The following is a 13,069-nucleotide window of genomic DNA, read 5'->3' as shown; positions in this document are numbered from 1 at the left end:
CGTTGGGTCCCACTCTCGCGCGCAGGACCCCAATGCCGCCGTCGCCACCGGGCGCCTCACGGACCCTCCCGCGGCAGCCGCTGCTGCTGTCCGAGGTGCGGCTCCTGCCAGGGGTGGCCAATCGCACCCGACTGCGCCGAGCGCGCTCCGCCCCATCGTCCCCGTCTGCCCGCCCCCTGCCCCCGGTCACGCCCCTAGTCAGGCTCCGATAGGCTCTCTACTGACCTTCCCTGATCGTGGGACACAGACCCGTGGCCGGATATAGGTACTTGATTGGAGGCGCCTGGGAAGCCGAGCGGTCGATGGCTCCCGAGGATTGGCGGAGTTGAATGTGGGCGGGATAGGGAGGGGCGGGGTTTCCTCAGACGCGGAAGACTCTGCAACTTCAGATACCCGCTGGCCCGCCTCGGGTGGGGTCTGCCTGGTTTGTGCTGCGTTGGGGTCAAGGTTCATGGCACTCCTTTCTGAGTTTTCTTGGGAGACTCCCAAAGGCTGAGGCCCTTGTTAAGAGTCTTTGGGATCCCCATTCCCCCGTCATACCTGGCACAGCTTTCTAAGTGATTCTGTCATAAATTGATAATGGCATTTACTCACTAAGGACTTGTAACTGTTTCCTGAATTTAAACTCTAATATCTTTGTCTAGGGAGTTGCCCTTCCTTGCATTGCGTTCTACAGACGTCAGTTTGATGCTACTTGGGGGAAGACAGTCTATATACTACATGCATACTCTGCACAACTAGGCAGTTAACACTGACGGGGCACATTTTGATAGGTACAAAGACAAAGCTTAAGAAAGACTTAGTTTGTGGGTTATGATAATCATTTTGACAAGTAGGAACAGGAACTGTATGCTAGGGGAACCCTTGCTAGCTTTAGCAAGGCTTCAACCTACTCTTTTTCAGGGCAACATGAAATGATTTTAATGATTTGGTGGGAATTAATGGCCAAAGTATAATGAACTTTGACCCCAAAGCAACCCGTGATAACCAGAGAGACCCATCTTGACCCAAGTGGCAAGAGGATACTTGCCAGGGGTGAAAGTGCATCCTATTAACTCAGAGTCATTCTTTATATTTTTGTGAAACTGGCTATGTTGATTAAGTCAATGAAACCTAAAACTGCTACCGTCACCCCTGAACCTTCAAGTTTATGGACTTTGACAATTCAGCCTTTTGTGAAGACATTGTTTCAATTTAGGAACACAGTTTGTTCCTAAACCTTGTCAGATGTATACAGGACTTTGCTCTTAAAAAAGTCTCCATCATTAACTCTTTTTAAACTCCTCCTAACAAAAATTTTCTAAACAATATTCAGGTTTTTCCTAACATTTTAAAATCATTGTTGTGTGTTGTGTTAGTCGCTCAGTCATGTCCGACTCTTTGCAACCCCATGGAGGTCCTCTGTAGCCCACCATGGTCCTCAGTCCACGGAATTCTCTAGGCAAGAATACTGGAATGGGTTGCCATTTCCTTCTCCAGGGTATCTTCCCGACCCAGGGATCAAACCTGCATCTCTTGAGTCTCCTGGATTGGCAGGTGGATTCTTTACCACTGTGCCAGCAGGGAAGGATGGCACAGTATGATTTAAAATCATTATTTAAAGTAATGCTCATTCCAATTAAGATCATACTGATCTAAGATCATACTGTAGATAGCACCTGAGCCGTATGACTGAGTGCCTTTTTGGGAAGGGATGCAGAGATTTCAAGGTGGTAAAACTTGGGTTTAAGGGAACTTGATTTTTAGAGGCCTAGGGAAAGACTGTCCAAAATCATATTAGACAACTATACATGTTGGCTAAGACTAAAGTCATGAGAGAATTTTTTTGACTAGGTCCTCTTTCTTTATAAAGTATTTATTAGTTAAGAGCTCATCCTGAAAATGTGAAAGTGTTAGTTGCTCAGTTGTGTCTGACTCCTTGCAACCCCCGTGACTGTAGCACCCCCCCCCCCCCACCCCCCGCCAGCTCCTCTGTCCAAGGGATTCTCCAGGCAAGAATACTGGAGTGGATAGCCATTCCCTTCTCCAGGGGATCTTTCTGACCCAGGGACTGAACCCAGGTTTCCTGCATTGCAGGCAGATTCTTTACCAACTAAGCCACCAGAGAAGCCCAAGAGCTCATCCTACTAATTGCAATATGGATAGGAAAAAATGGGGTAAGTACACTATGCAAGTGTTCAGTTCTGTCTAGTTACATAAAAAAGAAATGCCTGATCATTAACAGATGCTATTTTCAATTAAGTAGACAAAAGTAAGCAACATAGACATGCCAGTGTCTTGAAAGGAAACCGATTAGCAATGATATCAACTCTTTTTTAAAAAATCATTGTATCAATGAACTCTGATTTCTAAAATGTTGGTGCTTTGTTTGGTGTTATTGCTACTGATGGAAACTCTAGTTGCTCAATATAGTTGATTGCAAATAATTTAGACGGGACCCAACAGCATAAAAAAAGAAAATGACTTCATCCTTTGGACAAGAGACAATTTTGAAGTTTTAGTTTTAAAATAGATGGTGGACCTATAGCTAGCCATGTGAATGCCTCTTATTTAGGAGCTTCAGAAGATCTCTGAACTTCTGGGAAGACATTACAGCATTCCATTCTGAAAATTTTTGAGTTTTGTTGGGAGGAAGAATCTGTCAGAAGTAGAGCCAAGATTTTATTTACAACAAAGCATAAAATAAGAAATGTTAAGTGGGATGAGAAATAAATTTTTCTTTTTGAGAAGTCCCTATGGGGACCAATTTAGAGATAAATTTGGTCACAAAGGATCTGATACTGGGTTCCATCCTGGCTTTTACATGTGTTCAACTTTACTGCTTGTACATTATTATTTCTTATGGAGACTTGTTTAGTTGCTCAGTTGTATCTGACTGATTTGAGACTCCCTGGACTGTAGCCTGCCAGGCTCCTCTGACCATGTGATTTCCTAGGCAAGAATATTGGAGTGGACTGCCATATCCTTCACCAGGAAATCTTCCTGACCCAAGGGTCTAACTCGAGTCTCCTGCATTGGCAGATGGTTTCTTTACTACTGAGCCACCAAGGAAGCCCTGTGATTTGGGTGCAACATGAAGAATAGTGTTACTCTGGACAAACCGTTAAACATCTCTGGGCCCTTTTACCCCTTTTCTTACTACACACACCTGGATGAGGGACATCCTTAATTTGTTCATTAAGCAAAGCTTATAATACCATGTCCCCTTCTACTCAGAGTAATCACACAAATGAATTCATACAGATATTAAACTCTCTTTTTTCCAAGTTACCAGCTAGCACCTTCCTTACCTGTGTCTAATTAATTTTCTGCAGGCACATGTTCCACTTGCTCAGTTGAGAGTTGGTTAGCAAGTTACTGGATTGGGAAAAACAACCTTTTAAAAAATTTATATTCTGAGAAATATAAGGCAGCTGTACTGGAGAGGACCTAGGGGTGACAATCTAAACAAAGCAGGCTGGCCGTTACCTTTTTTTTTTTTTTTTAAGGAAACTGACAGCTCTTTTATCTGTAAAATCGAGATAATACCGTACTGAGCAAACCTACACAAGCGGAAAGTCCTCCCACCGACTGGGAAAATACAGTTTTGCTGGCTCCAGCATGGAATATTAGCATCTTCGTTTTCATTTTAGTTCTTCAAAAGCTCTAAGCAGTCAGACGAGGAGCTGGGCTCCTTTTCTTCCGGATGATCACTCAAACTCTAAAGGTCTAGGTTTCCCGACCTATAAACAGGATGGTTCATGCCATTGACCTGTGTAAGTTAGAGACCCACCTCCACCTACGTAGGAGAGCCCTGGGAACCCTTTGCCTCCCAAGTCCCTAAAAAAGCATCTCTGGTTTTGGCTCCAGGCGCCGCCTGGTGGCTGTTTCCGTAGGTGCCTCTGAGCGTTAGGGTCCTAGCCGCGGTCCGGCCTGCCCAAGAATTTGCCTAACTCGAGAGCCTGTCTGTGCCCCTCCCCTCTACCCGTCGAGGATTTTAAAGACGGCGATGAAGGAGATGGCGTTAAGGCGAAGAGGGCGACTGGCGGCCTCGCCACTCCCTCTAGGATGGCGGAGTCAGGCGGTCGTCAGGCAGCTCGCGACCCGGAAGTTGCCGCAGGCGCGAGGCCCCCGTTGCCGAGAGCGGGCGCGCGGGGCGGGGCTTGGCGAAGACGGGGAAGGGGTCGCCGGCGCTCCGGCTCTGGGAGTCGGCGGCTCCCTCAGGCGCTGCGACGCGGACGTAGAGCCTGGAGGGCGGGTGGCTGTGGTTCCCGGGGGGCACGCTCAGCTTCGGGCGGAGGCGACATGAGTGCTGCGGGGCTTTTGGCGCCTGCTCCGGCCCCGGCTGGAGCGCCGCCGGCCCCGGAGTACTACCCGGAGGAGGACGAAGAACTGGAGAGCGCCGAGGATGACGAGCGCAGCTGCCGGGGCCGCGAGTCGGACGAAGGTCCGTTTTCCCGCCGGCTGGGCAGCCCCGGGCCGGGGTGGGACGGCTGCGGGAAGGGGTGGGGCTGTCTGGGGGCGGGGCGGGGGCAGCTTCTGGGCCTTGGGGGTCGGCTGGAGGGGCCGCCCGGAGGAGCGCGGCTCCCGGAAGTTCCCCCGACCTGTGTTGGGGAAGGGGGAACCTCTGAGGACTTGGTTGCCGACAGTTAATGCGGAGAAGGGTCTTAAGGAGCTGTTATCAGAGCTTGTAGGTCCCTTTAAGGTTCTGCTCGTCTCCTCTCAGCTGTCTCTGTTTGAACTTCAGCTTTTCACCGGTTGGAGTGAAAGCCGCCATTCATTGGGTCTATTGAGCACTCCTCGCCTTTTAGTTCCTGAGAGGATCTGAGCAAAAGCCCAGTTTAGCTTCCTAGTTACCAAAGTGTCCCCACGCGCCCCCCGCCGCCCCGGGAAATGCTTAAGTCAGCCCCGCTCACAGGTTGGTTAAAAGGAGACCTGAGATCGACCAGATCGAATTAGATCTAAATTTGGCTCAATGAACCCAGCTTAATGATATCAGGCAATTTACTTAAGCTTGTGAGTCTCAGTTTCTCTAACAGCAGTGGGGCTCGCAGTAGTACCTGCTTCCTAGCGTAGGTGCCAGGATTAAATGAGCTTCAGGCCTAAAGCAGATCTTCCCTAGTGGCTCAGTTGTAAAGAATCCCCCTGCCAATACAGAAGGAGACACGGGTTCGATCCCTGGGTGGGGATAATCCCCTGAAGAAGGAAATGGCAACCGCTCCATTTTGCTTGCCTGGGAAATCCCATGGACAGAGGAGCCTGGTGGACTACAGTCCATGGGGTCGCAAAAAGAGCCAGCGAGGACTTAGCAACTAAGCACACACACTGGCTTAAAGGATGTGAACTGGTCCTTGATAAAAATACTCAGTGTTTACCATTGGGGAAACACGCTCAGGGAGCAGAAGGTATGGATTTGCTTAATGATGCTCAGGTGTTGGAGAAGGCAATGGCAACCCACTCCAGTACTCTTGCCTGGAGAATCCCATGGACGCAGGAGCCTGGTAGGCTGCAGTCCGTGGGGTCGCTAAGAGTCGGACACGACTGAGCGACTTCACTTTCACTTTTCACTTTCATGCATTGGAGAAGGAAATGGCAACCCATGGCGGAGCCTGGTGGGCTCTGTGGGATTGCACAGAGTCGGACACGACTGAACCGACTTAGCAGCAGCAGCTCAGGTGTTATTTTTTCAGTTCCACAGTCTATATTATCATTACTGAAGTTTGGCAAGTGTGAGGAACACTTTTTGAGGAACTGAGGAAGGAGCTGGCCGCAGGAGGAGAAAGGTGAAGAAGTTTTGAAAGGACAAGAGAGACGAAAGAAGAGAGATAAAGAGAAACATTTGGGTGGACTGGTCTGGCTCAAAATAGCACGGTGGAGCAAAAGCTAGAGCAGCTGTCTGGAATCAGGAGTATGTTTTATTAATCATCTCACTGGCAGACAGGTACTACTCAGGGTAGGCTCCTTCATTGAAGGAGGGAGGAAAGGTGGGATGGAGGATTGGATCTGCAGCAGGCTTTAAAAAGGCAGCTGTGTGTGCAGTTACAAAGTTGAAGGAACTTGCTACAATTCTGGTTGAAGGCAAGGCTTAACCAGAGAATTTGAAGGTGAATCCCTTGTATTGCTTTTAATGCCCACAAGGGGGAGTAGTGAAGCAAAAATTGATTTTCGTTTCCCTCTCAAATAGGACTGTTGAAATTAGGTAGACACTCCAGCCATTTGCTTACTCTAAAAACTGTTTAGTCTTCTGAAACAGTTTCTGTTTAATATCCTTGTCCCCTTTCTTCTCCCTTTGAAAATATTTCTGTAGTTAGAGTTCCTTTAGTTGGTTTGGATTCTCCTTTGTATATGTGCTTGCTCAGTTCTGTCTGATTCTTTACAGCCCCATGGACTGTAGTCCACCAGACTCCTCTGTCCATGGGATTTCCCAGGTAACAATACTGGAGTGGATTCTCCAGGGGATCTTCCTGACCAGGGATCGAACCTCCATCTCTTGAGTCTCCTGCATTGGCAGGCAGATTTTTTACCACTGCGCCCCCTGGAATATATGATGTAAAATCTCATAGGGATTCAAACTGGGCATATACCAAAAGAGGATGCATGTATTAGGTTGTTTGGAGTAGGAGCAAAGCTTGCTGCTTGTAGTTTTCCAGTCTTACACCCACATCTTCTTTTCCTGAACTGCCATTGTTGTTTCTGCCAGTTACAGCCTTGATTGTGACCAGTTGTGTCTGATGCACCCTGTTCTCTGGCTGCAGTTCAGATAAAGGCAAGCTCTTTTTATAAGTCTGGCTGTATACAAGTTGGAAATGGCGTTTCTTGTTTCTTTGATGGCTTCATGCAGGTCTGCATTGAGTAGAAATTCATTTTTCAGAAGTCTGTCAAGTGTCACTATATCAAGTGATACCAACTCTATGAATTATGATTTTAACAAACCCTTATTCCCTAATTTTGCTCAGACACTGAGGATGCTAGTGAAACTGACCTGGCAAAGCATGATGAAGAAGACTATGTAGAAATGAAGGAACAGTGAGTATGATTTTTTACGTTTTTTCTTTGGAATACAGAATTGACAAGGGCATCTTTAATGGTGGCCTGGTGTAACAATGGTTTTCACATAGTGCTTCCAAAGACCATGCATGTGGGTGCAATTTCCCCCCTTTAAATTTGTCACATTTAACTAGTCTTCCTGTGATAAGAATCTTTTGAGGGTTAGGCTAGAAAGAACCTGGAGGAAGCTGTCCCAGAGGAAGAAGACCATGGAGGAGGGAAGGGGGGACGCATTGGTCCCTCCCCCCCACCCCCTTTTCTAAGTGAAACCGTTGCTTGGAGAGGGGAAATGGTGTTTCGCAGTCCCTTGGTTCTCAGGTGGGTGTGACCGCACTGAGCACTGACCAAGGCAGGGCTGCATGTAGACGCTGGAGAGCTCGGGAGACCAGGCTTGGAGAGCAAGGCCGGGCCCCTGACTCCTGCTCCAGTGCCCTTTCCGCTCACCCTGCGCCCACACCCAAGCCTCAGTGGAGCCACACCTCAGAGCAACTGAAAGCACTCCCTCTTATCCAACACTCAAGAGAGCATAACACAGATCTCATAAATATTTGTGGAATGTATTTTGAGAATCTAGCCTTGGCTTTTCAAATTCTTTGAGGTGAAGTGAAAGTTGCTCAGTCGTCTTTTTGACTCTTTGTGACCCCGTAGACTAAATAGTCCATGGAATTCTCCAGGCCAGAATGCTGGAGTGGGTAGTCTTTTCCTTGTCCAGGGGATCTTCCCAACCCACAGATCAAACCCAGGTCTCCTGCATTGCAGGCAGATTCTTTACCAGCTGAGCCACCAGGGAAGCCCAAGAATACTAGAATGTATAGGCTATCCCTTCTCCAGGGGATCTTCCTGACCTAGGAATCAAACTGGAATCTCCTAAACTGCAGACAGATTCTTTACCAACTGAGCTATCGGCTGCTGCTGAGTCGCTTCAGTCGTGTCCGACTCTGTGTGACCCCGTAGATGGCAGCCCACCAGGCTCCCCTGTCCCTGGGATTCTCCAGGCAAGAACACTGGAGTGGGCTGCCGTTTCCTTCTCCAGGGAAGCCCTCAAATTCTTTACCTTCAAACTAGATGATCTACATTCTTTTCCTTAGGGAATGTTTTCGTATGCAAATGTTTTGTGACCATCCTCCGCTTTCTGTTACCCTTTCAAGCTTTGGAATATAAAGGGGAAACTCAGCTAAATCTGTCCAGGGTTGAACGGAGAACGGCTTTAATAATCGATGTGATTTTTCTCACAACTTTAGCTGTGAAACTGTGCTGCTGGCTTTTTTTTTTTTTCTTTCACTTGGCCTCTCTCCAGGCTTGTTACTGACTTACCTGGACCCATTTGAGATGTATTTTTCCATACCTGTTTTCTTCCCTAATCTGAATTTTCTTATTGTTTACTTCTTGAATCTATTAATACTCTCTTTTAAAGGCAGACTAAGGATTCAAAGGCGTCGTCTGTCACACTCTGTGGTGGACAATTTAAAACACTGGGTTCCACTTTTTGTGTGCAGTTTACCTATCTCTTCCCTCTTCTATTCTTAGCATGTTTAAGTGAATATACCCCCTAATATTTGATGATGGTGAAAGTAATTTTAATTAAATTTAAAGCACTGAAAGTACATCACCGTTCTCCCTAAAAGAATCTGGGCTTCCCTTTCATTCTCAGATTCTTATTCTTCCTCAGCCTATAGACAGATGGATTGTATTTGCATTGCTTATTTGAGCAGTCATAAGGCTATCCTTCCTGTTACCTGTTGGACGGTGTTCTTTGGGGTTGCAAGTCTTTTTTGTTCTCGTGAAATTGAGTATGTTTTTCAGGTAGAAGCAAAAATATGGCTGAAATGTAATTTATGTGTGGCATTCACAGTTTGAGCAGATTTACCAGGATGCTCAGTTGCCTATGATCCATTCAGTGCGAGGGGGGAGAAGTAACATGCCAAATTCTTTTGCTTCCAGTGTGCTGTGTTCTTACCCTTCTGGGGCTGCAAATCTGCATTTTTACTTTTGTCACTGAATTGCTGTTATTTCTCAGATCATAAAAGAGTAGTGTTTTTAAAAACAACATGAGGGTTTATTAACTTAGTGCTTACACAGCTGTGCTGTCTATACAGAAAAATGTGGTTGGAGGCATAATCTTACTCCTTTTAGTTTATAGTCTAATTTCAGAGTTGATATAAGAGCCGTGTTTAATGCTTGTTATGTTTTTGTGTGTATGTTACCCTTCTGAATCTTGAAGAAAATGGCATTACACTTTCAATTTTTCTTTATATTCTTGCTTAACACATTATTATTGTTATTTTTATTAAAATTTGTGTGTCTTCATATGTGGATTTTAGACTGATTCTCTAAAGATGAGAGAACACAGGAGTACCTGCCTTTCAAGAACACAGAAGCCTTATCTCTTTCTGATCCCTTTAGCTGTGGGCATATTTTAAAACACCAGCAGGCTTTCATTTTCTCTCTCACTAAAGGATATTAATGACATTCCCATAAAAACCCAGGCAGTTTCTGTGTACAGATTATTGTGGACTTGGGTATTGGTTGTTTTTGTCTCTGAGTGTGGCTTTTTTTTTCTTTTCTTTTAAACAGGATGTATCAGGATAAACTGGCTTCTCTCAAGAGACAGTTGCAACAACTGCAGGAAGGTTGGTGTGGGATTTCATCCTTTTCTAAACATCCTTCCTAATATTACACACCTTTGAAATCTGTGTATTTCACTTCTCAGCGGGCGTGATTTAAAATTTGGTTTGGTTGATCTTAGCTGTCATTAAAGTGGCCATTTTCAGACTTTTTTGAAATCTCAATGAAGGCCTGCAGAGCAAGTACTGAAAACCACCATTGCAAAAGCTGTCTGATTTTAGGAGAGATGCTTTTACCAAGAATAAATATAATTGTACTGTTCTTTCTAAACTAGATGCTAATGAGCTGTGGGTCATCCCCTGTTTCCTCTCTTTGTTTCATAAATGACAGGTGGGGTGCACCTTCTTGAAGGCTGTTTGCTGCTAGAGGCAGTTTAGCACCGGGGGAAGAGCACAGGCTCTCAAGTCCTGTCATTGAGTTTGAATCCCACCTTCACTACTTTCTAGAAATTTGACCTTGGGCACATCACTGTCTCCTCCTTAATTTTTTGAATCCCACCTTCACGACTTTCTAGAAACTTGACCTTGGGCACATCACTGTCTCCTCCTTAATTTATCTTCTGTTTTGTGAAATGAAGAAAATGGAGGCAAGTGAGATTGTGGAGCAACCAGCTCATCCGGGTGCCCTGTGACAGCTCAGGGCCAGTGGTTGCAAACCTTGATTTCCCCTGCAGAGTGAAACACTCCTGTGACTTGCGATCGCGTGTCTGTTTTAGTTTTCCTTCCTGTGGGAAAGGAGGTGTTGCCAGAGAAAGAAATACGGCCCCCTCTAGCAGGTCTGTAAGGTGTGCTTGGCAGGGTTGAGTGAGGAATTGTGAAAAAGGTGCCATTAACGTATCCCACTGAAGCAGTCATCAGAAAGCAACTTCTCACACGAATTGGGACCCTCCTCATTAGCTGTTTCCGGGAAGAGCCACTTGATCAGGCTCTGTGCTGGAGTGTCTGTCACTAGCCATGTGTGGCTGCCTACATTTGACTAGATAAAATTAATAATTCAGCTCTTTGCTGGTACTAGCCCCATGTTCAACTGCCGTATGTGACTAGTGGCCCCATGTTCAACTGCCCCATGTGACTAGTGGTTCCATATAGCCTGTTTCCACTGTTGCACAGTAAGTTCTACTGGATGGCCTTGACCTAGACCTTACTGTGGGGGAAGGAGTTTCTTCAGTAGAGGGAGGCCCATGGACCAAAGCTGCAGCATCGAATGATGAGGGTCCCTGGTGGGTGGCCACTCTTTTCTTCAACTCCTCACTTGCTTGAGAGTCTTAAAACCACGGTTGGGGTGATTTCTGCTGTGCTCCTTGCCCGGGAACCGAGATGGTTCTGTTCGTGGGTGCCTATTCACAGTGTGTTTTCCTCTAATGTTATTTGAAACATTCACTGTCGGTGCTAGAAAATAATTTTAGGAACCAAAGTGTAGAGCAGTTTTACCTTCACAGTAACTATTTTATGAATCTCTATCAGGTACATTACAAGAATATCAGAAGAGGATGAAGAAGTTAGATCAGCAGTACAAAGAGAGGATACGAAATGCAGGTGAGGCTCTCTAAACTGGAAGTAAACCCAGTTAATCCAGATTTTCAGCAATTTGGACGTACTGTGGCCAGAAGAGCCATTCTCCAAAATGTGTCTCAGACATCCCATTGTGGGGCGAGTTTTGGGAGACTCCAAAGCTGCACTTCCGTAGAACTGTTCTTCTTTGCCAGCGCGTGGCCTGTAGTCAAGGTTGTTTTCGGAGGTGCCTTGTGGTCAGGCTCCCTCCGTGATGCCCCCAGAGTGGTCGTGTGCGGTTTTTCATACATCTGTGTAGTTGGCTTAGCAGATGACAGAGGAGCTGATGTGGAAAAGGGTTGTTGGCCACTTCACTCCATTTTTAAGTTTGCTGCTTCTGGTCTTTTCTTCCAAGAAGACAGGGTGCCCTCATGTCATTCCCCTCAAGTATGGTATCAGAAGCATTTAGAGGGAAAGGTGGTGTGCCTTTGTTTTGTTCTGTTGTGCATAGGAACTGTATTCCTTCAACACACGTGTTGAGCCTATGCTCCATCCCTGCTCTTTGAGGACATACAGCCATGAAATGCCTTGTCCTTGACTTTAGGAAACTCACTATTTCTTTGGTAGAAGATCTTAAAAAACATATCCAGGTTAAGGAACATCGTGACTCAGAGTCACACGAAAAGTAAGATGTGATCAATGTTGAAATAGCGTGTAAACACACATCCCTGTGCTTATGGGAAATCTTCTATAAGTGGTGACTCTCGAAGCTCCTTGGCCAGCATTTTCTGGGCCAGTATGGTGCTTGTTCCTGCAGAGGTGAAACTCGCGCCTGGTTCCAAAAGGAGGTCTGGACCCCGCTCCTCGAGTTGCCGTTCTCTTGCTGTCTGAGCCATTGACTTTCCAGCTTTCTATGGATGGAGGCCTTCTTTCCTTCAGTGAGCAGGTGTCCATGTGCACCAAGGCACAGCAAAGGAGCTGCGGGGTGTGGGGGATGCAGGAAAAGTGGGGGATAGAGCCTCCGTGGTGACCCAGCTCCGCTCCCGCTCCACTGCCACCCCCTCATTCTAAATTCCTGAGGTGTCTCCTCAGGGCATTTTTCCTGGAGCCTTCTTCCTGGAGTCCCTTTTTAGCAGGGAAAGGAGGTAGCATGTCAGAGGCCGAGGTTCCAGGTTGAGGGCTTCCTCCCAGCCCTTAAGGGCCTAAACCTCTAAGCTACTGTTTACCCTTGGAGCCTCCGTTTCCCCATCTGGAGAGAGGAGTACTAACGTCTCATGGAATTGGTTTGAGATGCAAGGAGGGAAAGAAAATTGATGTGAGCCTCTTCTCTTAAGTGAGGACTCTAGGTTGAGTGTTGATTTCTCTCTCTTTTTTTTTAGGTTACTCATTTAAAATTTTTAATTTATTTATATTTTTATCTCTCTTTTCTTTGGCTGCACTGGGTCTTGTTGCCTTGCTCGGGCTTTCTGCAGTTGCTGTGAGTCGGAGCTACTCTTCAGTGTGGTGCTCGGGCTTCTCACTGTGGGGGCTTCTCTTGTAGTTCAGCTCAGGCTCTAAGGTGCACGGGCTTCAGTAGTTGCAGCACCCAGGCTCACTAGTTGTGGCGCATGGGCTGAGTTGCTCCATGGCATGTGGAATCTTCCTGGACCAGGGACTGAACCCGTGTCCCCTGCCTTGGCAGGCACGTTGTTATTCACTGCCACCAAGGAAGTTTTACTTAACTCTACTCTCAATCTTCTGGGTTTTCATCAGCACCGCCTACCCCCACACCCATCCCCAGGTGAAAATGTAGAAGAGCTCCTGAATCAGTCGCATCTTGAGCTTTAAAAAGCACATTTCCTGCAGTGCTAATCCACCTGTTTTTGTTGCGTCTGGTGTCTGGCTGCTTTGAAACATCCACCACCAGCTCTGAGTGCTAATTGTCGCTT

The 13,069-nt window shown here is 46.6% G+C and overlaps 1 protein-coding gene across 1 annotated transcript in view; it reads left to right on the top strand.

The window, feature by feature from the left end:
* Positions 1 to 4,047: 4,047 nt before the first annotated feature.
* Positions 4,048 to 13,069, top strand: part of SUDS3 (SDS3 homolog, SIN3A corepressor complex component) — a 33,965-nt gene continuing 24,943 nt past the window's right edge. Inside the window, exons 1-4 of the mRNA XM_052655178.1 lie at positions 4,048 to 4,426; positions 6,936 to 7,005; positions 9,601 to 9,656; positions 11,115 to 11,186. Coding sequence (XP_052511138.1) covers positions 4,048 to 4,426; positions 6,936 to 7,005; positions 9,601 to 9,656; positions 11,115 to 11,186 — 577 coding nt within the window. The remainder of the gene's footprint in view (positions 4,427 to 6,935; positions 7,006 to 9,600; positions 9,657 to 11,114; positions 11,187 to 13,069) is intronic.

The sequence above is a fragment of the Budorcas taxicolor genome, chromosome 17 (assembly GCF_023091745.1).
Source record: "Budorcas taxicolor isolate Tak-1 chromosome 17, Takin1.1, whole genome shotgun sequence".
NCBI classification, from domain to species: Eukaryota; Metazoa; Chordata; class Mammalia; order Artiodactyla; family Bovidae; genus Budorcas; species Budorcas taxicolor.
This window is presented reverse-complemented; position numbering and strand designations above follow the sequence as displayed.